Consider the following 25,941-nt stretch of genomic DNA (forward strand, 5'->3'; position numbering starts at 1 on the left):
ACCCTTCCCTGATCCCTTAGTGCGGCACCCAGGCGGGGAGGGCTGGATGCCCCCAGACACCTGTGAGCCCTGCGGGTCTCCTCAGCCAGCAGGCACAGGCTAAAGCGAGGAGGGCCTCTGTCCATCCGGGGCCAGTTAATTTTCTGCTGGTGCTTCCCAAAGCCCTGGCGCACAGTCCAGGCACATCCTCAGAAATTTCCCTTCTGTCCCTCAGTGATGGAGGCCAACACATACATGGCACCCACCTGACTGATGCAACCACCCCAACACCTCCACATCGGCCAGCCACGTAACAGCCTGGCATCTTCTCGACTGCCCTGCCGTGGCCAGGGCCCAGCCACCTGCACTCAGCCTTGCCTCCCGTCTTGTTGCAGATGCTGCCATTCCTTCTCCTAGGAATTGAGCACAGCACAATCGCTGTGCTCAGCGGGGCTGCCACGGGGGTCTGTCTTGTCTGCTCCTCCAGACAAGAGTGGTGATGGAAATGGGGTTACACAGCTACTCAGGGCTGTGTGGAAGGGGACTTGCTCCCTACTTTTAGTTCACCCTCCTGGCACTAACACCCATGTTGGCATGCAGAGGGCCATCTGCCTGACTGCACTCTCCTGTGAACAACATGGCGCTTGAGCAGAGTTCACAGGGAACCAAGCTTGACAAGAAAGCAAACATGGTACCAGTAAGAACCACTGAGCTGGCCTCACAAACCCACAAAACACCCTAAACACAGTAGGGAAAATGCTGTTCCCCAGAAATCATCTGTCTTACTGGATTGGGCAATGGTTCACAGATATTGGTGCAAACAAGGGGCTGCACACTCAGATTCACTCAATGCCAAATCTTGACCATTTTGTGAGTCATCTGCTAACTGCTCCTAAAAACTCTGGCTCCTGGATTTAGAAAACCCCGGATCTATGGTTAAGCGCAGCCCCTTCCAGAGGCAGGTCCCAAGGAGGCACTGGAAGAGGAAAAACAAATCAAACAGCCAGGCCTCTCCTTGAGATCGAGATCACTTTTATTTTCAGTTGTTTTGGCGAGGATGTGTGGGCAAGTGTGGGTGTGGTGCGCGTACGTCTGGGCATGCATGTGTGTGTGCGCAGAGTCCTGCCCAGTGATGTAGATTATATGAATACCTGCAATTACAGTCCATGAACTGAGCCATGAAGTGCGTGATGGGTGCTACACTGAGGCCCACTTGCTAGCCTCTTCTTGTGCTTACTGCAGTGCAGCATCTCCACCTCCCCGCACTGCCATTCCAAGGACGCCAGCCCAAGATCCCATCCAAAGGGTGCAGGAGGAGCTGAGCTCCAGGATCTGGCTCTGCAGGAGTGAGCCGGTGGGTTTTCACCTCACTTAGTGAGCTCTTAAATACCATTTGCAGTTCCCTTTAACGCAACCATAAATGTCTCCTCACAGTGAGGAGCCCCTACTGCTCTGACAAACTTCAACTACCTCAGAGGTACAAAGGGAAGAGAACATGGACCCCATGTAAGCTCTGGTACTACAGCACAGCCAAGCGTGTCTTGGGTTCCTGGGAAAGCAGCACCCAAATACGCTACTGAGTTTCCACAGCCACCATGGAACTGTAGCATGGGGGATGCTGCAAGGGAAATGACCCGTGCTTCTGCAGCCCCCAGCCTCTTCCATCTGACTCGAGAGGCCACAAGGCAGGTTAAATCCCAGTCTGGCCTCTATTACTGTTTAACTTTAAAGCTGAATTCCCCAAGCTCAGAGCAGAGACAATGCAGAAAGAACAGCATTGCCACAAAAGACTAGTCAAATGCATCCTGGCCTTGTGGCAGGCTGGAAACAATCTTACTTCTCTGAGCTTTCTGCCTTTGGCACAGTTAAAGCAGAGATGTCCCATCACCCAGGAGCCTCTGCAGTTGCCAGAGGCCTCCAAGTACCCCTGCAAGCCCCAGGATGAGCTAGCATCACCCATCGGTCTCCCTCTACCTCAACAGATTTGTGTGCTGCTTAGGGACGTGCAATTTGTCACGTTACACAGACCCAGCAGAAGGCAAAGCTGCTCTCCTGGGAGTTTCACTTGGACGGATGCAGGTTTGAATCCCAGGCTTTGCTTCAGAGCATAATACAAGGTATTCCAGGACATGTTCCAGCTGCTGAAAGTCCTGCAGTGCACAGCAACTTGCCAGCTCTGCTTCCAAACCTGTCTGCACCTGTTTCAGCAGGAAATCAACTGGTCAACAAGTAAGGGGTCTGCAAACCAATGAGCAAAACCAGCACAGTCCTCTTGTGTGAAGTAGGCATGTAGTACCAGGAGATTCTCCTCCTGTTCCAAAGGGGTTAAATGCACTGTCAGCTCCACAGGGAGACAACCGATGCCCCAGTCCTCTCTGCCCTCTTCATAACACACTTTCAAGTAAAGGTTGCAGGGTGCTCTGCAGAGGTCTTAGTCATTTCTAACAGTTCAGTAACTCTCCAAGCAGGGAAAAGAACAGGAATATAATACATGCTCTGAACTCAGCTACCTCTGCTCTTAGGGCACTGCCTTCAAGCCCTCTTTCCTTGTGGCTTGACTCATGAAAAATTACATATCCTTCAAAAATACAAGGCCCTCATCCCTGGGGCTCAGGGATATTAAATGGGGTCTAAGAGGCAGGAGCTCAGCAAAGGGACACTGTGTGCAGAGGATTCCAGGATGCATCCTTAAAAGAGAGCGACAGCAAAATCAAAAGGACTATCAGCCACTTGGCTTGGTTCTCCTGCACAGATCTCCCACCTGGCAGTTGCAAAGAGGAGATGTTTCTGAACTGCATAGAAAATTAAATGGCTTTTGCATATTAAAAAAATACAGATGAAAACACAGTTACACCAGTTACTAAACAGTGGGCGGATGAGTGACCACCATTTCATATTAAATAGACCCAACTAGATTGATCTCCATACTGCCACACTCCCAGCATTACGGCTTCAGTGCACAGAGCAGACCGAGTGCCTGCAAAGGCCAGGTACGCGCTGAGGTGACATGCCCCAGCAGGAGGGCTGCGGTCCCAAGGAGCAGGCTGTAAGACATCTTCTCTGTCCTCTCACTCCTTCAATGCTCATGCATCCCAGACCAGATGGGTGCACTGGGAAACAGGCCTTAGGCTGGAAAAGGATTCCAGTTTGTGGTTTCTTTACAATGTAGTTTCCACGCAACGTCACAGCAACAAATTGCTAGTTTCTTCCTATGGAGAATGGAAAAAGAGAGAGGTGAGTAGCAGCAAAGAGAGAAGGCCGCCCAGCATGGGAGGTGACAGTAGGGAATGCTCTAACACAAGTTCTGACTGTATCAGGGCCCTTCATGACTCATGGGCAGCAAGACTCAGGACAAGGGAGTTTCCCAGCGCTACTCCTGACACCACTCAAAAATCTCACCGCCCTTTCACTCCTTCCAGCCACCATAGGCAATTTCTAGTCCCCAATTTATCTACAGCGACCCAGAAGCACAATCAATTATGCTTCTCACTGACATATGAAAGGTTCAAATGCCCACTGCCAGAGATGACAGGTCAACACATGAAATCTGAGCCATGCTCTCTGCCCAGCTGGAATGATACCCTGAAGAAATGCAGAGCTGACTGAGCTGCCAGCTTTTATTTGGCAGCTCTCCCCCCCGTGAAGTGAGACACAGTGGCTTAATTTCTTCCACCTGGCCTCCACAATCTCCTGCTAGAGTGGATTCTGCCCTGCATTTCCCAGTGTCAAGTTCCTGCCAATGGGATATTTGCAGCCCTGTACACAAGGCTGGTATTTGAAGGCCCAGAAGCCAGGGGAACCGTCACCCATACAACAGCATCAGGTCCCAGTAGGATGCACATCACTGTCTTGCACTAGTTGCAGGCCTGGCCAGCCTGCATCCCGGTGGAGACAGCCTGCCGACCAGTATCACCCATCCCATGTCTGCCATCACAGCCAGAAGGGTTAAGAGAGTTACGTTAATTTAAGCATTCTAAGGCCCTCTCTCACAGACCTCCACCCTGGGATCCTGGCTCTGGAAATGCCAGTCTCCTATTTGATTTAAACAAAATCTAGTATTGCATGGAGCAGGACTCATACAGCCCAGTTATCAGGGCTCAGCTGCAGGGCACAAACTGACAGCAGCACCTTAGAAGTCCTCAAAACCACCTAGTCAGGACTGAAACCAGCACTGTGGTGCCAGTGCTCGACCTGCCCTTCCTGACATCTGGCCCAGGGAGAATGGCTACTCATGAAGCATGGCTGCCAGGGTGAGCCCAAGGGGATCAGGGCAGTTTGTACAACACATCCACACACTGTTCCACTAGATCTCTGCACGAGGATGAGTGGCTTTGCTAGGAGGAAGACCCAGATCTAGATTTCTACTGCTCTAGCGGCTGCAGTGCACGTAGAGTACTGCAATGGCAACTCCGCAGCATGCAGACATGGCAGACCATAGGGAAGAAATGGCCAGCGCTGGGGCCGCACTGACTGCCCTTCTCCCATCCCTGCGTGACTACAGCACATTCTTACCACTTCATGGCACAGGGCAATTGAACACACAAGGCAGGAAACATTTCCCAGCCTGCTCCTCCCACTCTGCCAGCCACTGCCCAAGCCTGCTGTGTGGGACACAGCAAACTGTTTTACAATGGAGCAATTTTAAAGGCTTCACAGCATCAACCCCCTCCCCAACAAAGCCTTGGCCAACTGCCACAAAACTCACTTGTCCAGGAACAAATCCAGGGAATCCCGCTACAGCTCATTTCAAGAGACTTTCCTCCAAGCAGGTCTGAATTAAATGGTACCAAGAACATTTTTACATTCATCATGAGATCCAAATGGGTTTTCAACAAGTGATCAATGGGTCCACAGAATCCTATCCCCAGTGCTTTCCCTCTGGCCAGTGCCCTGCCACCTGCAGCAATCATTTTGCTTCATGCCTTGTTGTCGTCCCCAACCTCCAGGTGACCACATCCACTCCAGCCGTGAGGCCCCACCTGGGAGCTGCCCCCGCCCCACAGCGTTTCAGAGTCCATAGTCTCATCGAATCCTGTCAGCATGCAACTCCACGACTGGAGAGATGGGAGCACTGCAGAGCATCAGCCATGTTCTGCCCGGTGGAAAACCTTTGGCACCAGCACTGACGATTTATCTAGAAGAGGAAAGGATAAAGAAAAAGTCATGTCACATAAGCAGCAGGGTTCACAGTGCTTGTAATGAATGACCTAAGACACACAATTTTCTCTAGGTTTCTAAATAAGGAGGGTGGGGTCTTTTAAATGTAACACAGGCCTTTTTAAGAACCCAAGTTCCCTGCCAGCAGAGTGACTGTGAAACTGGGACTCAGCTGTCAGATGTTGTAGAAGGTATGCTGGAGGACATGAGGACAAGTGCACAGGCACAGCTGGACAGTACAGTACAACAAAAATTGCAGCCTCAGGTTAGAAATGTACTGTGCCAAGTACACACAGAGGAGGACCAAATGAAGACAGTGGTGACCTGTGGCTCAGTATCAGGGCGGCTACCTTGTTTGCTGCCCCAGGTGGGCACTTCAATTTCACACACAGGTCAACAGCCACCCATCACCAAAGCTATTCTCCAGCAGGATGAGTGTATTTTGGGGTGGAAGGGCACTGAACAGGGAGAACAGCATCCAAACCTACTTTCAGATACTGAAGTGAAAGTAACAGGCATTCACACGCAGCACAGCAGAGGCAGCAGGCAATATATTTGGCCTGCTCCTCTAAGCTCCCTGCCAAATTCCCTTGCGCCGCTCCAAGGAGAGCAGACCACAGCTGCATTTCTGTTCTGCAAGAAAACCTATGCATCAAAAAGCCAAGGCTGTTCTTGTGAGTGTTGTCCCACATTTGTTCCCACCACAACAGAGCTATGTTCTCCAAGCACATCCCCACTCTGTGGAGTGAAGGACATATAGGCTACGGATACACGAGTGCAGGGTGCAGGGCTTCTGTCCAGAGGGACCTCACCAAGTTAGAGGATTGGGTCAACAATAGTGTTGTGAAATTCAACAAGGACAAGTGCATAGCCCTACACCTGGAACAGGACAACCCCATGCACCACCGTAGCCTGGGGCCCAGTTGGCTTGGGATCTGGTGGAGAACATGTTGAACACAAGCCAGCAGTGCATCTTCATGGCAATGAAAGCCAAGCTGCAATAAGGGAGACTCAGATGGGACAGAAGGAAAGAAGTTCTGTCCCAGGAGAACAGTGTAACTCTAGAGTTCAGAGAGGTGGTGGCACCTCCATCCTTGGCAGTCATCAACCCTCGCCTATACAAAGTCCCAAGCAACCTGACTCAGCTGTAAGGGTGGCTCTGCTTGGAGCAGGGGGTGAACAGAGACCTCCTGAGGTCCTGTGCTACCTAAACCTGCCCATGATTCTATTATCTCCTGATCTGTCCTGCCCACTATATGTCTTGCATCTGCCACAACACAGATCAGGGAACACTTCAACCCTTTTTACTGTACCTCTTATCCTTAGAGTGGGCTGCCTATACCCACAAATAATTAGAACAGTATCCAGGCTGTGGGGCTGCTACCTTCCAGAAAAAATGCTTAGTCAGGGCATGTTTTACGTAGGCTTTCTGATGTCTACGGACAGGGGAATGGGGGTCTACTTTCAGGTCTCACTTGGAACAAGGGCTGATCACAGTAGGAGTTGGGGGGTAAACCAAGGCAACATTAACTCGCTCGCTGCCATTCTTGGGACAGATGATCTCCGTCAGTCCCTCTGGTCTCGGCTGACTCAGCAGTTCTCCTGTGAATAAAGGAAAACAATTAAAACATTGAAGCATTAGCAAGGCAGTTTTTGCAATTTTTTCTTTTAGCATGCCTTTCCACTCCCCGTCACCAAGTAAACATCCATGACCGATGCAAGTGAGCACTGTAAGAGGGCTTACTGGTCCTGCAACCCAAGCAGGTCTTATTCCTGTAACCATGGTGAACATCCTGGTGAATACAGCTTGAAGACGTGCTGCTCCACACAAATGTAACATCTGCCATCTTTCCTGTCCCTGCTTTGAATCACTGCACACAGACTTGAAGGCTCCTTAGGGACTCACAGCCTCTAGACGGAGCCTAATGAGCTGCAGGTTTCTTAATTAGGCTTTGGAGGCAGATGGGATCCAGAAGTTTACCTTCAATCTTCATGAAAGAGAGGAAGCTGACCTGTAGCATCAGCAGGAAATTGGCAGACAGAGAAAGCTACAGATACAAGCCTTATTATTCACATCTGCATACTACAGCCATCCACACCCACAAAGCTACCCAAAAAAGCAGCTGTCTTTCAGTTCAAGCAGAATGATGCTACAAGGACCCTGCCAAGACCACCACCTTTAGTATGAACCAGAAAGACGGTTTGAAAGAACTGCCACAGATATGATATTTGCATCACTTCAGTGTTTCTCCTCTAAGAAATTCTAGGGGGGGCCCTCAAACCAACCAGGTAAGTGTGCTTGACCTTTCCTGAACATGTATGTCACCTCCTGTTCTTTCCCTGAGCAACCCTGACCATTGCAGCTGTCTAGCTGTTGCTCCAGTACTGCAATTTCTAAGCTGGAGCTGCCCAGGAGCTGCAGAAACCCAGCTGTTCTGTGATGGTTGGTCAACTGTGGGGTGCCTCTCCCAGCTGCCAGACGATATTTAGAAGCAGGCAGAAATACTGAAAGAGGATTCCCTAATGCCCCTCTCCCTGGGTGTACTTGCCACAGCCGCCATGGGGACCGCTGCAGTGTCCTGTCAGGGCTCTGGGCCACACTGCACTCTGCTGAGCATGCAGATCACAACTCCCAGCCGTTAGCTCTTCCCTAACGGAGGCAATACCAGCTCTGCACTGAGTCAGTAGCAGCGTGGGGCTCTCACACTGCATGGTATCCCTCTGCTAAATGAGTTACGTCAGCTCCACTGTTCAAATGCCAAGTTGGCAGCTCCCCGCTGCTGGCACCCTTGCAGCATGTAGTCCAGGGCAAGATGCAGGTCAGCACAGTGAGGGGGGAAAGCCAGGTGCCGAGATGTGCCCAGCTCTGAGGAACGCTTCCCCAGCAGCTTGCTCAGAGCAAGACAAGTTTCCTCCTGGCTCTGCTCCACACATGACTGGCTCCAGGAGGACAGATTCCCCAGCCATCAGCATGCCATCTCCTCAGCGTAGTCCAGCCACAGCTTAGACACCCAAGAGCACCAGAAGCACCTCTTGCTAACAGGCTGGCAGGCAGGCTCTGCTCTCAAAGGCAGTATGGGATGGCAGCATCCATGCGCAGCAGGGGTTCAATTCTTCTGCTGAGCAAGCCCACATTGGTGCTGAACAGACCTACCTGAGGCAGAGGCACCAGGCCACAACTGGCTTGTGCCAGCTAGATCAGTGACTTCTTCTACAGAGGCAGGCTGCCTGTAAGGAGGCTGCTGTCACAGGTCCACACAAAATTCTCTGTACCCATCAATCAAGCAGCCACGGTGAGCTGTTCCCACTTCCACTAAAACACTCAAGACAGACACTCCTTGGACTCCCTTATTTGAAATACACTTGCAATAACTTCCTCTGCTGTTACAATAAAGAACATCAGAAAAATGTTTCCCTGTGCCTAGCTGCGATGGCCAGACACCCCAGGAAAACTGGAAAAGAAACCATGCTTTGCAGAACTACTGCCCAACCTGTGTAGCAATGGCACAACAGTCAATTCCACCATACCTGAAGCCTGCTACATGCCTCTTCCTTCCTCTCCTCCCCATGCTGTTTTCTCACTTTCATGAAAAAGCAGGTCTAAACCCCCTTGTTTTTTCCAAAGCAAGAACACATCATTTGGTATCATGAAAGCAGAGGTGAGGGCTTAGCAGGGAACATACACATATACACACAGTTCCTCTGCAAAAATACTCCACTCTCAGGGGCTCGTAATTCCAGTTTGCCCCCATGGTTCACAATTTGAATTCACATTCAATTTGAATATTTACCCTTGTCTCACACCCACACTCAAACCTGAAGTGGCAGAGCAGCTTTTAAGCCACACAGACATGTCTCCCAAAACAGAAGAATCGTGATGGTATTTGCAATTCAAAGTTATATCTGCAAGGCAGCATCCTCAATTACGTGAGCTGTCACACACTGAAAGCAGCATAGCATCCCATCAAGCACGTATGCCACAGGGCTCCGTGTCACCATGATTCCCAGGTTTCAAACCCCAGGCTGACTTCCAAACTGTGGTATTGCTAAAATTACTGAAAACACTGGTTCTGAAAGATGAGTCATAAAATCAGTGCACCATTATGCGCTTTAACAACAGGGCTAATATCCATTAGATCTTAAACCAGAGGAGCACAGTAAGACTGGTCTGTCTGCCTGAGCCTTCATCCCCATTTCCATCTCTCCACTTCAGGAATCCTTAGATGGAGATTTCTAAAACAGAGGAGATTGCTGCAGGATAAAACAGATGCCTGATTTGCAGGCAAACCCCTTCCCACAGCTCTTCAGTCAAGGCTCCTTTTCTTTATGGCTTTACCCTCCCCTCAGGGCTGCCTCTGGGCTAAAGGTCACCTCACTCTGTCCCCAGCCCCATCCACACCTTCTCCAGCCCTATTCCCATGTCCTGCTGACATACAGGCTGCTCCCCAGAAGAAAGAATTTTCTCAGAGTTACTCAGTTACTGCATGAGATACATCACACACCAAGTGGCCAGAAGGTCACCTGGGCATCCTTCCTATTCCTCCCGCTCTCACCTAAGGGGTGTCCTGCTGCCTTCCCACCATAGCATCCTTGTCCCCTTGTCTTTGCAAACGGCTCATCTTTGCTGCACAAACTCATCACAGTACTAAACCAGGCGTAACTATCTAAACCATGCTTCACATGACTGCTAAATACAAGCCTGTACAAATCTCACTGCAACACGCATTTTTCAGAGCTGTAACAAACTAGAATTGAGACACTGCTTGGACGCAACTCCCCCCCCCCAGAATCTCATGTTTCTATTCAGAAATTATCCAAACTGCAAGAGATCAGAAATAAAAGTCTTCAAGGCTGCGGCAGGGTGGGAAAGAGATCAAATGAAGTATTGCACTCATGCAAAACAAAAAAGCCAAGTGCCTGGCGTGCAGTGGTGTTTCCTTGGTTTAACTGTTAAGTTTAAATGTAGCTGGAGCTGCCCCTATCTGCAGTGCTTGTTCTGCCCCTACGTACAGACCAGCCAGTCTGTATTTTGATTGCACATTCCTTCATAAGCATGTCACAAATTTTCCTGGAAACCTCAGTTCTGCCTGCCCCCTCTGAAAGCTTGCCCTGCAATAGCACACACACAAACCACAAAGCTTAGTCTTGACGTGGCCTTGGTTTTGACGCTAACTTCCACCGAAGCCACTAAGGTTTTAACCAAAACTCCAACTACTTTGTCTTAAGGCTAAAGACTAACACAGTTTTTGAAGTACAATCCCATCTTCCACGAGACAAATGAGCATCACTAAGATAATTCAGCTGATTTAGACACATGAGCCCTATTGCAAAAGCACTTTAATGCTGGGTACCTGCTGACCAAGGCCTGATTTTTAGATGTGTCTAAGTCCCAGTGCAGCTGACAGCAGACAGGCGCCCACCAAGTCTGGTTAAAAGCACCTGCAAACAAGACAGAAGATGCTTCTTTGCTGCCTCTCCATTTACAATGGCACAAATGATGCAAAGAAGTTGCATCTGTCCCATGGCCACCATCCTGGCATTTTGACACAGAAACGGGTCTCCACAACTGGGAAAAATGTGCTGTACAGCAATCTAAGGCTGAGACACAAACAGAGACCCTGTCATGAAACTACCATGGTCGGTTTTGGCTGCAGCATTAAGCCGGTTTGTAAACTCCTCCAGGCAGATGGGATGAGCCAGTCATGCTGCCCCACACCATTTAAAAGAAACCTGCTACACACACAGTCAGTCACAGGTAAAGGTAGGAACAAACCTTCAGCAATGCCCAAAGCTCTACCAGAAAGGCCTGTTTCCTCTCAGTCCTAGCCACCTCACCCAAAGCAAGTATTTCTATGTCAGCAAGATCGTCTTCACTGCCACTGTTTTATCCCAGAACAGACACAGGCATGACCAGCTCTGAGCCACTTGTGCTGGGTTCCTGGGCCAGGCCAACACCTGCAGCCTGTGAGGATAACTGCATGTGCCAGATTGAGCTCAACCATGTATCGACACTCAGTGCACAAGGAAGACATTTCTACTGCCATACATGCCCAGGAACACAGAAAAAGCACCAGTGTACACTTTTTGGTCAGGTACAGTTATTCATGTTATTTCTTTGCATTGATTTGGGGAGGGATGCCTCCCTTGGAACCCATGCCAGTGATCAGACCCAGGCATGCTGCAAAGCACACTTCACTGGCCTTTAGGAAATACCCATGAAATGCCAGATACTCATGACAAATCAGAGAGCTAGGAGGGAGGCTGACAGCAAGAAAAGCAAGTACTTGCTGGAGTGTTCGATTACTCCACTCTGGCAGCCAGACAAGGCCAGCTGTAAGCCTACCTGGCTGCCTAACAGAGAGAAGGGGTTTGCATGCAAGGAGGAAAATCCCACCCGGACCATTTGCCTTCACACAGTTCCCACTGCCACAGCGGTGCTAAGCGGCACAAGGTTCCCTGTGCATGTGTCAACAATAAGCAGCAAGGGCACAGGGGTGAGAGACTCTGCTCCAGCCTGCCATGCCATCTCCTTTCTCTCAGAGCTCCCAAGAGAACACATTTGCAAAGTTCCAGCCTGATGGTGTTTCGCACTTTCATGCTGTCATTCCTGCTGTCAGGGTCTGGGTTCCATTGGCACAACCAGCCAGCAGTGGATGAGCAGGACCCTGGCCCTGGCTCTGGTGCTGCTTCTCTCTCTTCAGTCTGCTTGGGACCTTGAAGATACATCACCCATGCTTCATGACAGGGGCACCAGACAGCCAAAACCAAGCTGCATCTACATCCTGCCCAGCCTCAGCACTGACCCACTCACTCCACCCCATTCCCCAGAGCTGCTGTTTTTCCCAGCCCCACTGCTCATTTGCTCTCCTAACCCAAACCCATTCTCGCTCTTCCTGCTTGCTTGAAGGTCTTCAGACACCAACCACTGCAAGTGGCGTTGGCAGGAGATACAGTTCACATCTCAGCCTCAACTGCTTCTCTGTCAAGCCTCCCTTGACCAATCCTTGCTTGCTGAGATCTCTCAGCACAGCACCTAGCAGTCATGCCTTCAGAAAATTAGAGAATAGAACACTTCAGCACTGCCTGCATACCAAAAGCACATGTCCCATTCTCGGTTTCCAACAGTAGTCACAAAGCAGAGCTCACAAGAGAGCCTCAGGTCCCAGAACACCCCTCTGCTTCACATGCAGTCCTACCCCCTTTCACCCATACAACTGCAAAGAGATTGGGGTTGGAGAAGCTACAGCTTCTCTGCCTGGCTGTTAGCTGTTTTGAGATTCAACAGCTGGAGTACTTACACAATTAGATCAAACCCATCACAGAGGCAGGATGAGTTGAATAGCCACATGCAGAGATTTCCCCCTCTGCTGTAAGCACAGGCAACACTCTCATACACTGGGACTTTGCAGCCAGCTCTACAGTAGACGAGAAATCTGACAGGAGGCAGAAAGAGGGGGAAGGAGATGGTGTCTCACACCAAGCCTGCTCCTACTCCATGCCATTTAAATCTTGTCTTCACCACTCCCTGCTTGGATGAAATGAATTAGTTGCTTCCTGCAAATGTTGCTGTGTATGATGCACAAGCTTATTCTCAAGCACTGCACACAGAAAATACTGCTCTGTATCGGTATGAATTTTTAATATGCTCCTCACAGCACTGCCTGCATGTCACGCACAAAAATATTACCCAGAAAGTTACAACTCTGCACTTCCTTTGATTTATTTCTGAAGTCCTGAGTGACCTTATCTACCTGGCCTGCTTGAGGTGATGTGTGGGATAGAGACCTTCAAGTTCGAACTTAATTTTTTCTCACTGGAGGCTATTCTGGCTGCAAACAACAAAATTAAAGAAGCTGAAAGCAGAGACATTACAAAAGGGAGCAGACCAGGGTGAAATCCACATTATGAACGGAAGTTTCATGAGCCTCACATTGCAGTCCCGATTAAAGAAGCTTAAAACTAGCAAAAAAACCCAACAAAAATCCCGGCCTGTAAGAGGGCCCCAGTGGGAGAGATCTCTGTGGAAAAAAGCAACAGAGAAGAAAAATCTGTTACTAAGCACCAATCACAACAGCAAGCTTGTCAGCAGAGCCACGCATCAGGTACAGCACATGCTCAGGAACACATCTGCCTGAGATAGTTAAAAAGATATAGTTAAAAAGAGAAAAGGAAGGCTTGAAAACAAAAAGCAAAGATTGCTCTGGAAAGGTGGAATGGGAAAGGTGGTCAGTTGCAAGGCAAAGGACCATCCTGCAAAGGTGAGTCCCCAAGACCAGAAGCTGAGAGCACAGAAAAAAGGATGTGGAGAGCAATGGAAAACGTTTTTTTGCGAAATATGCAAAAGGAACAGACAGCAATTTGCCATTTCTCCTTTGAAAGGTTCAAGACTAAAAATGTCAGCAGTGACACCTTCCTTGAACACAGAGTAGTCTTTTGTGGGTGCTCAGCTCTGCTCCGGAGCATCGCAAGTGCCAGAGAGGCTGGCTCAGCCTTGGGGCTGCTGGCTGACCCAAGCACCACAGAGCTTTCCAGCTTCTGCATTCACAGCACCAGCTGCCTCTTGAACCAGCACCTCATCTCTAGCCTCACAGCTCTCGCTGTGGACATGTGTATGGCTCACCCTGAGTATTTCCCCCAGCTGGCTGCACAGGAGAATGTTTTTCCAAGGCTCTTAATTCATGCCACATGACAGAAACATGAAACGACCTCCGTGATAGATCTCTGGAAACAGGCAGGAGTGCTTTGCAGCTTGGAGCTGATAGGTCTGGGTCAAGCTTCAGGACCTAAAGCTGCAGACCCCTGGGCCAGGAACGCCAGACCCTCTGCAGAAGCTGTGCTCTGCTGAGCTCAAGCCCCAGCAGCTTCCCCCACGCAGCTGATATCACCCTGCACATTACTTCTTGCCCAAGGAGCTACCGAGCTCCTCACCCTGGCAGGAAGCCAGGGGACATCCCAAAGGGTAAGGTGGTCTGCAAGGCCTGCCCAGGAGACACAGGGAGACACATACTGGCAACCACTGTCTCTAAATTTAGCCACTCGGGGAAGGGGAGACGTCACACAAACACCAGCTAGAGACTGGAAGGCTTAACGGGGTTAAATACCCTCCTCCTTCCCCAGTCGACAGAGTCAGCTAGCTTATAACCCCTCACTGCCACAGCAGAAGAGGACATTGACACACCTCAGTGGTTACAAAAGCTCTGGGGAGGCCTTTGGCACTGGACGGAGCATACCTCTGGGTGGACAACTTGAGTGGAAAGCATGCTGGATGCTCAACTCGGCAGCTACAGGAGGGTAATTATTCAAAACGCCAATTTACATCTCACCCACTAATTTCCCCAACATGAGTTATTTGAGATCATCCCTTACCAGTGTGGCAGTACAAGGTTTCCAAAACATTAGTTATCTTTTTCTCGGGCACACAGATGCTAACTATGGTTAGAACTGGAATTCAATTAAAAGCAAAACAAAAAAACCCACATGTTCCCCAAACCACATGATTTGGTACTTCCTATCTCCACACCCATAAACCAGGACGGAAAGAGTAGGAACTCATCAAAACAGCTCCATCAAAATAACGCCAGCAGTAGTCATGAAGGTTTGAACCCTTCTGTTTCCTTCTCACAGTATGAAATAAACAGCTCAGAGAAATAAAGGAGGGTTGATATCTAATATATTCCTAAGCCAGTGCAGGTAACTGGTCTACCATCAGTGCGGCTACATGATACATGCAACATCTCTCTCCTATTTCTGCAACTCATGAAATACTGAGCACAGAGAGACTTTATGCCAGGTAACACTGACGTGGCAGCAAGAGACTCGGCATGAGGAGAGAAGGCTGTGACTTTTGACACCATTGCCCCCTCCAAAAAGATGAGGTGGGTGTGTGAACATGATGCCATTTCTCCACTCTGTCCTGTCAAACTCAATCTATTTCAAATAGTATTTCAGCATGAGTAGCCTCCCTTGCCCAGCTTCATCTCTGCCTGTCCTGTTGGGCAGTCCATCCTTCTCCTTGTGCAATGGGGAAGGTGGGAGCAAGCCACCTCTGCATGTGACTGACCAGAGCAGACACTGGAGAAAGGAAGCGACCAAAGGGTACAAATAAACAGCACAGCATAAAGGCTTAGGAAAATGAGGGGGCACTGGGGAAAAGCTGAAATAGGAAACAAAGCATCCTCCAAATTGATGAGTATTTTGCTGCCCTTCTAATATCTAAAAAGCTCCTTGAATTGGCAGGTTGCAACACAGCAATTTCAGATGACTGCAATATAAAGCCATGAAGAATTGATTTGCTTCATTAACATTTTAGAACCTTATTAGCTGGAACAAAATTGACTGTCAAGGCATTTTAAGGCAGAGTCATGGTGTAATGAGCTCAGTGCGAATTATCCTCGTCCCAGAATAGAAACAGGGCTGTCACTGAGTAACCAAGCCCAGAATCTACCTTTTGGTTATTTTTAATTCCACCCCTTCAGACCTATCTGTCATGAGCACTTTTGCATTCTGCCAAGGCAAGGAAGGCACCAGCTGGAGAGAAAGCTGCAGCCAGCCCCAACCTGTCTGTCCTCACCCAGTAACAGCAAGGCACGACTGCATGCAGAGCATCCACCAGAACGCTAGACACCACCAGCCGCAGCCAGTCCAAATGATAACATTCCCACCAGCTGTGAGCCCACCTTTCCAATCAGTAGTTCCAAAGCTATTACAGGCCCATCACAGAGGAGATGCTGAGCCTTCTAACTGGCTCCATTACTGCTGCAGGTCCCACTAAAGGAAAAAAAAAGGAGTCTAAAGGAGTTCCCAAAGCCATTGCTATGATATAATAAAGTTAACAGGCAGGGTTCACTGAAGTCTGCAGGGAGCTATCAGGACTGATTAGCATCCTGCTAGTTCTGTCTCTCTGTGTTTGGGTCGCAACACGTTAATAGCTGGCCATGTGAAAAGCCAACCCTCTGGAGTGGGGCTTACAAGACTCAGTCCCATGGACTTCCAGCCTTATGCAACTGATGAGGCAGGGCCAAGTCTCAGCCTGTCCTTCTGCTAAATTTAGAGAATTAGGCAAGCCTGCAAGACATTTTTCCTCACAATAGTTTGGCTACAGTACTGCACCCAGAACTGGATGATTGTTTTTCTGCCTGCTCCAATGAAAAAACGAGGAAGCCTCAATGTGGGTACTGCAAGGTGCACTTGAAGAAAACCAAAGAAAGCAGCTGAGCACCTGACACAGGCTGCAGAACTCCCTCCCGCAGCAGGCTGTAAATTCAAGAAGCTCACAAGGGTTCACAAAGAGACCAGCAAGGTGCCTTTAAGCATTACTAAAGAGACGAATCCCTGTGCTGAAGATAGACAAAGGCTGGGAGAGCACTTGGAATGAGATTTTTTCCCCATTTGGCTTGCTCCTTCCCCATAAGACACCCATGCATGCCATGGCTGAAGGTAGGCTGTGCAGCCCCTCTTCTGCAAGTTCAGCAAAGTCCAGCTGGGGAGTAAAAGACCTGCCGTTTCCCTTGTAGTAGCCTTTTACATTCTGCCACAACCCTCTTTTTTCTTTTTTTCAATTTACCTGCCTTTTGCCAGCCAAGAAAAAGTATAAATCAAAACACACACGCAAGACATGCATGTACATGTGCTGCCCAACAGTTTTCCCTGAGATTAAATAAACTCCTTCCTGGGTAAAAGTAACTTGCCTCCATGAGTTGCTGTTGCCTGAGGGCCATTCCAAGGCTTCAGTGTGTTCTGCAAACTGAGTCGGAGGGAGCTGTATTTTCAAACCTGCATGGTAAGTACTCTCTTCCAGCTCATTTAAGGTGAGATGCATGTGCAATACTCCTCTGTAAACAGATTTTGGTCACTCTAAACCCCTTGCTGTTCAGCAGGACAACCACAGAACCCACTTAAGGAAAGGAACAAATTTTTTTTTTCCCTTCATCACTGACTGATCTAAGGAGCAAAGTCTAAACACTCTAAGTCCCACTCAGGCTCAAATGTTAAATCAAGTAAATGTTTTACCTCTTAATTGAACCAACCTGAACTCATTCCTGTTTTAATGTATTAACGTGACCTTGTATTGAAGCCACTTTACTGTGGAATTCAGTCTATGCATCTACATCACAGAATTTATTCTAGGCTCACACTTAATTGGAGAAAAATGCTTCCTTGGTGCTTATCCTACAAAGCTACCTTCTTCCTGCTAGTTAATAACTAACACCACGCTACACGCTGACGACAGGTATAGCTTTAGCTGAGTAGGAACCTGAAGGATCACAGAAGTTTCCTTATCTACAAGGGCATCAGATCTAACTTGCTTCTCTGCATGTATTTTTTTCCTTTACACTTAAGTTTCATGAGTACATCCTTAGGTCAAGTGTTTGTTCCTTGACAGACATGAGTGTGATGTAGATTTGCATGAAGCTATATGATTGAAATCAGAGGAGCAGAGCACCAGGACCAGTGGCTACCTCTCCTCTTGGTCTCATGACTAAGGCTGGTGTTCTCTATAAAAGCATTGCTGGTGCACATGGCAGTGCCCAAGCAGCACTCCACAGGGCTCAGAGCATTAGTTTCCTTATGCCAGCAGAGGTGGAGAACTGATTCTGTCTCAAATCTTCTCCATTTGTTGGTTTACTTTTGTACTTTTGTAATTACCAAAATTGCTGTCTTTGAAGTCTGAGTGAGCTGCTGGCTTAGCACTGTTCAATGGTCAAGAACAAAGCTCTGTCTGTCCTTTTACTATTAAGAGCTTTCACTTGTCCCCTTTTCCAGAGAGGATGAGAATGAATCTTTCAAATCTTTTTTTTTTTTTTTTTTTTTTTTGGTGGTGATTCCTCATCATTTCCAATCATTTAACCATTCTTCTTTGAACCCTCTCATTCCCTAATACCCAAACAGGTGACAAATAACAGCTGTAAATCAAGGCAATATCTAGCTTTTGCTTACGAACACCTTTTCGCCAAGGGAAAGTGATTTTTTTATGGACTTAACATTATTGATTGTTTTACTACTGCTGCTGAAACAAATCCTTAATACTTTTTGTTCTGCCACTGGAACGCCTTCCAACGGTAAGTCATGCGAGTTCATAAACAATAGCTTTGCTACTTAACTCCTGCAGAGTTCATTGCCTGCTAAATGCCATCTGGTCTGGGATTCTCAGTGCCCAAAAATAAACTGCAGCATCAGTCTTTGCCGTTTAAAAATTGCTTCTATGGCAGTTACGTTTGCTACGGAAACAGGCAGGAGCGCTGGGGGCTGTAAAGAACTCATCATCCTCCCGGGGAGGCAGCACCATTGCCAGGAGAACATTTCACATCGCAGTCTCCTCTGCACCTTTCCAGGAGCTGCCTGCTCCACCATGGGACTCCGGGACAAAGCTCAGCTCCTTCCTGGTCCCCTATATGTGCTGCAAACCTGTCTTTCTTTCAGATTTTCTACAGGCAGCTTTCCAACAGGTGGATAACTGAGGTTAACTCACCAGTGTCATTATAACACAGCTGTGGCCCCCCCTCCTTCAGACGTTTCTCTAGCCAACCTGAACTGCAAGCTAGCTGGCTCTCCTCTGGATGTGCCCAGCACCGATCCCCTCAGAGGGATCTGCCTCAGGAAGAAATAACCTTAAAACTTCCCAGACATTTACTTGTACTTATCAAAGAGGAGAGACTCAAGGAGATCTTAAGCATATGGTCAAGATACCTCAAGAGTGAGGAGGACTGCAAAACAGGAACCAGCAGGATGCTCACTCTCAAACTCCATTCGCACTGAGTTCAGGCTCCAGCCAGGCTTGCTCTGAGGGGAGCTGAAGCTGATGTAGCAGCTCATGAGATGGCTTCTGCCCGAAAAACTGGCAGGACACTGGCATACTGGAGAAGACTGCACATTTCCGAGCTACTCAGAGATCACATGTTATTTTATACAATGCACTTTCCACAAGACAATGGCAGAGCAACAGCCAAAGAAATAAGATCAATTACAAGAAACTCACACAAAAGGCCATTACAAGAGAAGCAAAGAGCATCCCCTACTCATTGCACATCATCCAGGATCCCAGTTTGTTCTGAGATGCAAGAGGCACTGGAGGACCACTAGTGTTTCGGACATACAAAGTTTAAAGGGGCAGCATGAGCCAGACCGGACTAGAAAAAGCCTTTCTTCCCTTCATCACCACTAAAACTTTGCTCTGTGAGGGAAAAATTCAGAGAAAGCACAGACCTACTGACCGCTTCTATCTGCACATGTAAGGATTTTGTATGCTTGATGCTAGTGGAAATGTGTCCCACAGCTTTGGACTTCACCAGCAGCCACCTGGAAGCCAGAGGCACCTGTGTCCCACATATGTGTCTCCCTAATAGCGTTCCCTCCCACCTCCCTCAGCCTCCTGCATTTTCCTTAAACACACAAGCCAAGAGAACAGTCCTCCAAGCAAGGCAAAGCTTTATTAAAAATGACTTCTGATTAAAAAGGAGTTTAAAATCCTTTTGTAATGATGACCGGATTATCCACATCACGCTGCACTATGCAACTGGGGATAAAGCAGCACAGAGCAAGCAGCAAAAACGTCATCTCCAACAGAGCCACAACTTTGTGGGCAGCTCCCAGCTCAAACAGTCACCTGCAAGGCTTAGGTGGGCCTGGGCACACCTGGTATATCCCACAGAAGCAGAATAATGTGCAAGACTTATATGACACAGCAGCTGCAGAGGCTGATTTGCAACATGGCTTTCAACCAGAGGTGCTGTCTCAGGGGAACACTGCCATTAAATACTTCAGGAAAAGCAGGTAAGGGTGACAAGCCTCTGACCTGGAGCCTGGCCACGGGTCTGCCATAAAACACAGCAACTTGTCACGCCTTATTGGCAACAAACTAAAGGCTGGGCAAGAACTGCACTCAAGCTGCCCGATCTCCCTACAAGGACCACGTTGCCAGCACCCACCCTGCCAGCATCCACCCTGGTACCCCGGGGGATGAGCAGCCATGCACTAAGCGAACAGCCACGCTGCTCAGCTTCCCCTGGCTGAAGACACTCAGCCACACTTGCAACTGCCAGCTTTTAACATGAAGCACATTTTTAGCACCTGCAAAGTGTGTGGCAGAAATCCAAGTCACAGATTCAGTCAGCCTACTGCACTCCCCAAACCCACCCATCAAGCACCTCCTCTCCTCTCACCCTCTTCTGGGTTGGTTTTTTTGTTGTGGGCTGGTGTTTGTTTTTTTTAAAAAACTCCGATCCCCGTGTGAATCACCAACTTGAGCATGGTCTTGCCTTGTTTGGCAACATCATCTTAACACAGTGCTTAGCTTCACTGCAGGCACTCAAAGATGTGTATGTGTGTATTTACGTAACATGCTAGGCTCTCTTTTGGTGCAGAAGAAAGATATGATTTATTTCAAAGAAGGACACGGAACAAGTTAAAAACAATAGGCAGCTTCAAAAGCTTTGTGGTAGCTTTCCGTTACAAAAGAAAGAAAAAGCTACTTCCCCCCCCCAAGTCCCAACGGAGGGTTCTCAAACTTCCCTTTCATCCAAAAAAGTCTTTACTTTGGCTGAGCCTTTGAGGCACAAATACATTGCTTGGGAAAAGACACACGCAAGACTCAACTCTTAAATCATTTCAGCATCTCATCCTAGGAAGGCTCCAAGCTGACCACAGCAGCCACTCGCTGAATTATTTGTCCATGCAAGCACTGGTTAAGATCTTGCCAAAATCCAGTAATGATCCCCTCAGAGTCCAATGGGCTCCCTCTGGGCATACGCACGCTCCTCTGGGAAATGACAAACTTCTCTCCTTACTAAAGCTGGCATGAAAACATCACCAATGGTAGGTCACAAGCTTCTTCACCAGCATGAGCAAGACTCCTTGCCCCAAACCCCTGACAGTACAGGTTCAGGTACACAGACCTGACTGGACCTGTTAGTGAGGAGAAAGCATACAGGAGCTTCATTCCCTACATAGTCTCTGGCCCCATCAGAACTGAGCAAAAGCACCTAGAGATGACCAAAATTCCAAAGCAAGACTCACATTGCCTCCATTTTCAGCCACTGAACGTTTCTGCACAACTGTCCACCAGAAGCTTAAAAAAAAAAATAGTAAGCAATAAATTCTTGCTCAGCAGACCTCAGGGATATGGCAGTCAGCAAGCAATGCCACGTCTTTGCAATGTCCCAGTTATCTGTCTTCACTCCCATCTCAATGGGAAAGCAGGCGTGGGATGTTCGGAAACAAGTCAGAAGGCAGCGGAAGCAGAGCAGTCAGCTATATTAAAATATGAGCTAAAGTTCCACAGAGCTAGTTTTAACAAAGGAGCTAGCTTAAAACAAACAAACAAACACACACAGTAAAAAGGTTTGAAAGCTCAAATTATATATTCCTCACACCAAGAGCTCAAGGTGCCTCTGCAGGGCATGATTCCAGCAATGCATTTTCAAGCCTGGGATTGCTCAGCCCTGGTCCCTAACAGGGTACAGCAAAAGAAAGTCCACGTACTGAAGAGACCTGTGAAACCAGAGGCATGACTGGTTCCCACATGAACTCCCACTGCATGCAGCTGTATCCCTACTTTGGCCCCAGTGGAACCATCTTCCCTAAGCTGTCCTCCTAGAATTTGCAGGGGGAGGACAGGGACACGATGATGACATGTGTGTATTTAACTGGTATCAGAGTGAAGTGCTTACAGCTACCTTTTTCAACAGCTCTTAGCCCAGAGCAAGGTGGGGAGGCCCAGCGACCCTCTGCCAAGGGGACAGGGCTCCGAGAGCTGTGCAGGAATGCTGGGGGGCCCTGACCCAGCGCTGGCATGAGCTCCGTGTGAGCAGCCAGCCCCGAGAGCCCTGAAGCTGCAGCACGGCCGTCTTACTTCACCAAAACAATTTTCTCCTTTCACACCGTAGCCATCACTTAGTGCCCAACCAAAATAGATTTAAGCTGTTTCATAGTAAAAACAATGGTGACCAAGAAATGCTATGTCAGATCACAGGAAGGGGAAGCTCTTCTTTAATAGATTTCCTGAATTTAGCCACTTTGATAAGCCAGTCATATGCACATGAGACTTTCCCAGCGTGTGCATCGTTATGTGAACTAAAAGCATGAAAATCTCTCTCAGACAAAGAAAGAGCCCGCTCAAAAGGAAGATTTAGAGAAATGCACAGGGAGCTGAAAACTCATCCGGTTATGCAATGCATGTAAGTAGGGCTGGTGCTTGCTGCCGACTCCCTGGTTTGGAAACCTGCCACCAAGCACCCTCTGCTTCAGCACATTCAACCTCATCCAGCAGTTCTGCCTGTAACATTGTGGTGGGTTGACCCTGGCTGGATGCCAGGTGCCCACCAAAGCTGCTCTATCACTCCCCTCCTCAGCTGGACAGGGGAGAAAAGATACAACTAAAGGCTCATGGGCCAAGATAAGGACAGAGAGAGATCACTCACCAACTGCTGTCATGGGCAAAAGTTTAATTTATTACCAATTAAATCATAGAAGGGTAATGAGAAATAAAACCAAATCTTAAAACACTTCCCCCCCCGCCTCTATTCTTCCTGGGCTTAACTTTACTCCTTATTTGCTCAACCTCCTCCCCCTGAGCACTGCAGGGGGACGGAGAATGGGGGTTGTGATCAGTTCATCACATGTTGTTTCTGCTGCTCCTTCCTCCTCAGAGGGAGGGCTCCTCACACTCTTCCCCTGCTTCAGAATGGGTCCCTCCCAAGGCAGACAGTCCTTCATTAACTTGTCCAATGTGAGCCCTTCCCACAGGCTGCAGTTCTTCACAAACTGCTCCCGCATGGATCCCTTCCGCAGGGTGCAGTCCAGGAATGGACTGCTCCAGCACGGGTCCCCTACAGGGTCACAAGTCCTGCCAGCAAACCTGCTCCAGGGCTTCTCTCCATGGGGTCACAGGTCCTGCCAGGAGTTGCTCCAGCATGGGCTTCTCATGGGGTCACGGCCTCCTTTGGGCATCCACCTACTCTGGCTGCAACTGCTGTTGTACAGGGTTTGTTAGTTTGGTTTTCCCCCTCCTTCTTAAATATGTTACTCTAAAGGTGCTACTGCCATCGCTTGTTGGCTTGACCTTATGCAGCCACAGGTCTGACTCGGAACCAGCTGGAATTGGGTCTATCAGACACAGAGGAAGCTTCTAGCAGCTTCTTACAGAAGCCACTCCTATAGCCCTGCCACTACCAAAACTCTGCCATGCAAAACCAATACAAAAAATACAGCCACACACAGCAAGGGGGCAAGAAGCACCATGCAGACCAGGAGAAGAAACACACGTAAAACCCTCCATCTCCTCCTCTCATTGCAGCAGCACAGACTTAGCAACAGGGTAAGTCTGTGGCTCCCTCCCCACCTGGGATGCCCCAGCAGCATGGAGAGACGCCCACCTGCTTGCTCCTCTCTGGACACAGCATGCTGGCTTCCTGAAGATACAGCCCACACCACGCTTCCCCAGGAAAGTCAACCCATCCGGAGGACTGCTGAGTGATTACTTTGAGCAAGCACTGATTATCCCAGCTCTCACTGCTTGCTCCTGGTTGGGTGGCTCAGCAGTATGACAGTGCAAGATGGAGTCATCCAAAATGGATAATGGTGGGACAGAGACTGGCTACCTCTGAGCCCACATTAACACAGTGGAGGCCAAGCCAGCAGCTGTACCCCCAACCTACAGTGCTCTTTGAAACCAGTTCAGGCCCAAGAACAGCTCCCCATCATTAAGAAAAAGTTTGGCACCATACAGTTGTTGCTCAGTCTGACACCAGTTTGTCTGGATTTACAATTCCCCATGCCCTTGGGCAACTCCCAGGTGAGTCTGCAATTTGCAGAACTCTTTCCAAGTTACATAGCTTCTGACAGACATGTGCTGCACAGCTCAGCTGCCTCCTTACCATCTCCTCTCCTCCTGCGAGTCCCAGCATGACTAAAACTCCCTGCTAAGGAAGGTCATTGCTCCTATAAGCCTCTCCTTGCTACACAAATAGAGAAAAGGATGAGGAAGGGGACACCTAATTTATGTAGCTGCCCCAAGTCCCTTTTGCTCCCATATAGACAGGGCCCAGCTGCTCAGCAATTTTCAAGGAAATAAAACATTCCCTATCACACACTGCAATAAATACAGCTGCATCTCACTATCTGTTGAGGATGTAATAATGAAAAGTGCAAAGGTTAGCAATCTGACAGACAATTATGCTATTTTTCCCCATAACGTGGCAGAGGAGAACATGTGTACAGACTAGTGAAGCTATCCACAGTATAAACACAGAGAGAGGGTGGAAAGATACAAAAGCAAATATCAGGATGGTCAATGAGATGACTGCTTTTCAGAACCCATCACTAGCCCCAGCCATTACCCCATTTTTGGGTCCTTCATTCTTGATTGATCTTGATTTATCCAAGAATTTTAATGAGAGATGAAAATGTGACTGTTCAGACACAGGCAACAGTGTTTTACTTACAGTAGAAGACTAACGTCAGGCAGCCAGCCTGAGAGGTTCCTCTCTCTCCATCCTCTATACTGTACATCCTGTACCTGTGCATTTCAGCTCTGCACATCGCTAAGTCTTTGCTTTCTAATTTTATCTGTTCAGAGAAAAATTGCTTGCCATCCATACCCAGCTGCTGCATCTAAGAAACGGGCCACAGTGAGGGGAGAAAGGTATTAAATGGCCAGCAACAGAGCTCCACACCAACAGCTAGAGATGCAGCAGGGTGTTGCTGCAACATGCAGCACTCATGGTCTGTGCTGCAGGACAATTTTGCAGTTCTGCTGTGTCTACCATAATGTTTCAGAGGCCACATGACAGACACACATCATCTACTGCGAGAAGCTCACCCTCTGCTTGTTGACCACATGGCAGAGGGCCTTATTAGATGTGAGGACACTTGTTTTGGGGTAGGTTTGGGACAAATCAGCCTCTCTAGCAGCCCTCTGCTGCCAGCTTTGCACCAATACAAAGGCACCAGATGTGCTGCACATGTCTCTCAACATCAAGCAAGACCCAATCACTGTGTTCACCTTCAGTATTTTTCCACTGTGTGGTTTCATGTGGCAGAAACAGCAGCTAGATACACTGGAAGCAAATTAGGTCAAGTACCTCTGTCTCAAGCCAAACCCTGGAGATTTTGGTGCAGTGGAAACTACAGCAAACTCGTTTTTTAGGAAGCTCATCAACAATGCTACCCTGTTAGAGGGCAGGATCTGTCCCTTGTCACAGGCCACTGCTCACTGTATTGCTGCAGAGGAAAACACCTGCTAAAAATGCAGAGAACGTGCTCCAAGAGGAATTCAACACAGAAACTGGAGAGTTACTACGCACAGATCATTCAAGAGACAAGTCTTGAGTGAAACACGCCATGATCTCGCATTCTGCTAGGACAAAAACCTACAATATTGATTTTATCATCAGTCACAGCATAAGGCCCACAAATCCCTCTCCTAGCATTGTTGTACCTTTGTTTCCTTCCTGTTATACCAGAACAGGGAGACCCTGAAAACGCTACAGAAAGTGATGGGTATAATGCAAAGGAGGGGGGACCTCTCCCAGAACTGATCTGGGACATGTGGGTTCCCTCTCATGTAACACAAATAAAAATGCTTATCTAAACTGGATGCTTGGCAAGCATCACCCTAAAACCAGGCAAAGGGGAAGATAACTTGGTATTGCTTTCATAAAAGGCCTTACAGAGGCACACTTTGCCAAGCTTGTGAAATTGCCAACAAAACCCCAGCAGAAGACTCCAGTCATCTCATAAGCACAATTCAACGAAACCTAAATCAGCAACAATACAGCTCCTTCCTGGAGTATTCAAGCATCACCTCCAAGT

The 25,941-nt window shown here is 48.5% G+C and overlaps 1 protein-coding gene across 2 annotated transcripts in view; it reads right to left on the reverse strand.

The window, feature by feature from the left end:
• Positions 1-991: 991 nt before the first annotated feature.
• The window catches only part of MFHAS1 (malignant fibrous histiocytoma amplified sequence 1), a 36,238-nt gene continuing 11,288 nt past the window's right edge, over positions 992-25,941 (reverse strand). The window contains exons 2-4 of one of the 2 annotated variants that reach the window (XR_005102955.1): positions 6,612-6,738; positions 4,685-5,113; positions 992-3,188 (exon numbers count right to left, since the gene is read on the reverse strand). Coding sequence is in view for 1 of the 2 variants with exons in the window: in XM_037378934.1 (XP_037234831.1) it covers positions 5,110-5,113; positions 6,612-6,738 (131 nt within the window). In the remaining variant the exon portion in view is untranslated. Of the gene's footprint in view, positions 3,189-4,683; positions 5,114-6,611; positions 6,739-25,941 lie in introns of those variants that run through there. The other variant, XM_037378934.1, reaches the window with a different exon arrangement.

Source organism: Falco rusticolus, chromosome 1 (genome assembly GCF_015220075.1).
Source record: "Falco rusticolus isolate bFalRus1 chromosome 1, bFalRus1.pri, whole genome shotgun sequence".
In the NCBI taxonomy this organism is placed as follows: Eukaryota; Metazoa; Chordata; class Aves; order Falconiformes; family Falconidae; genus Falco; species Falco rusticolus.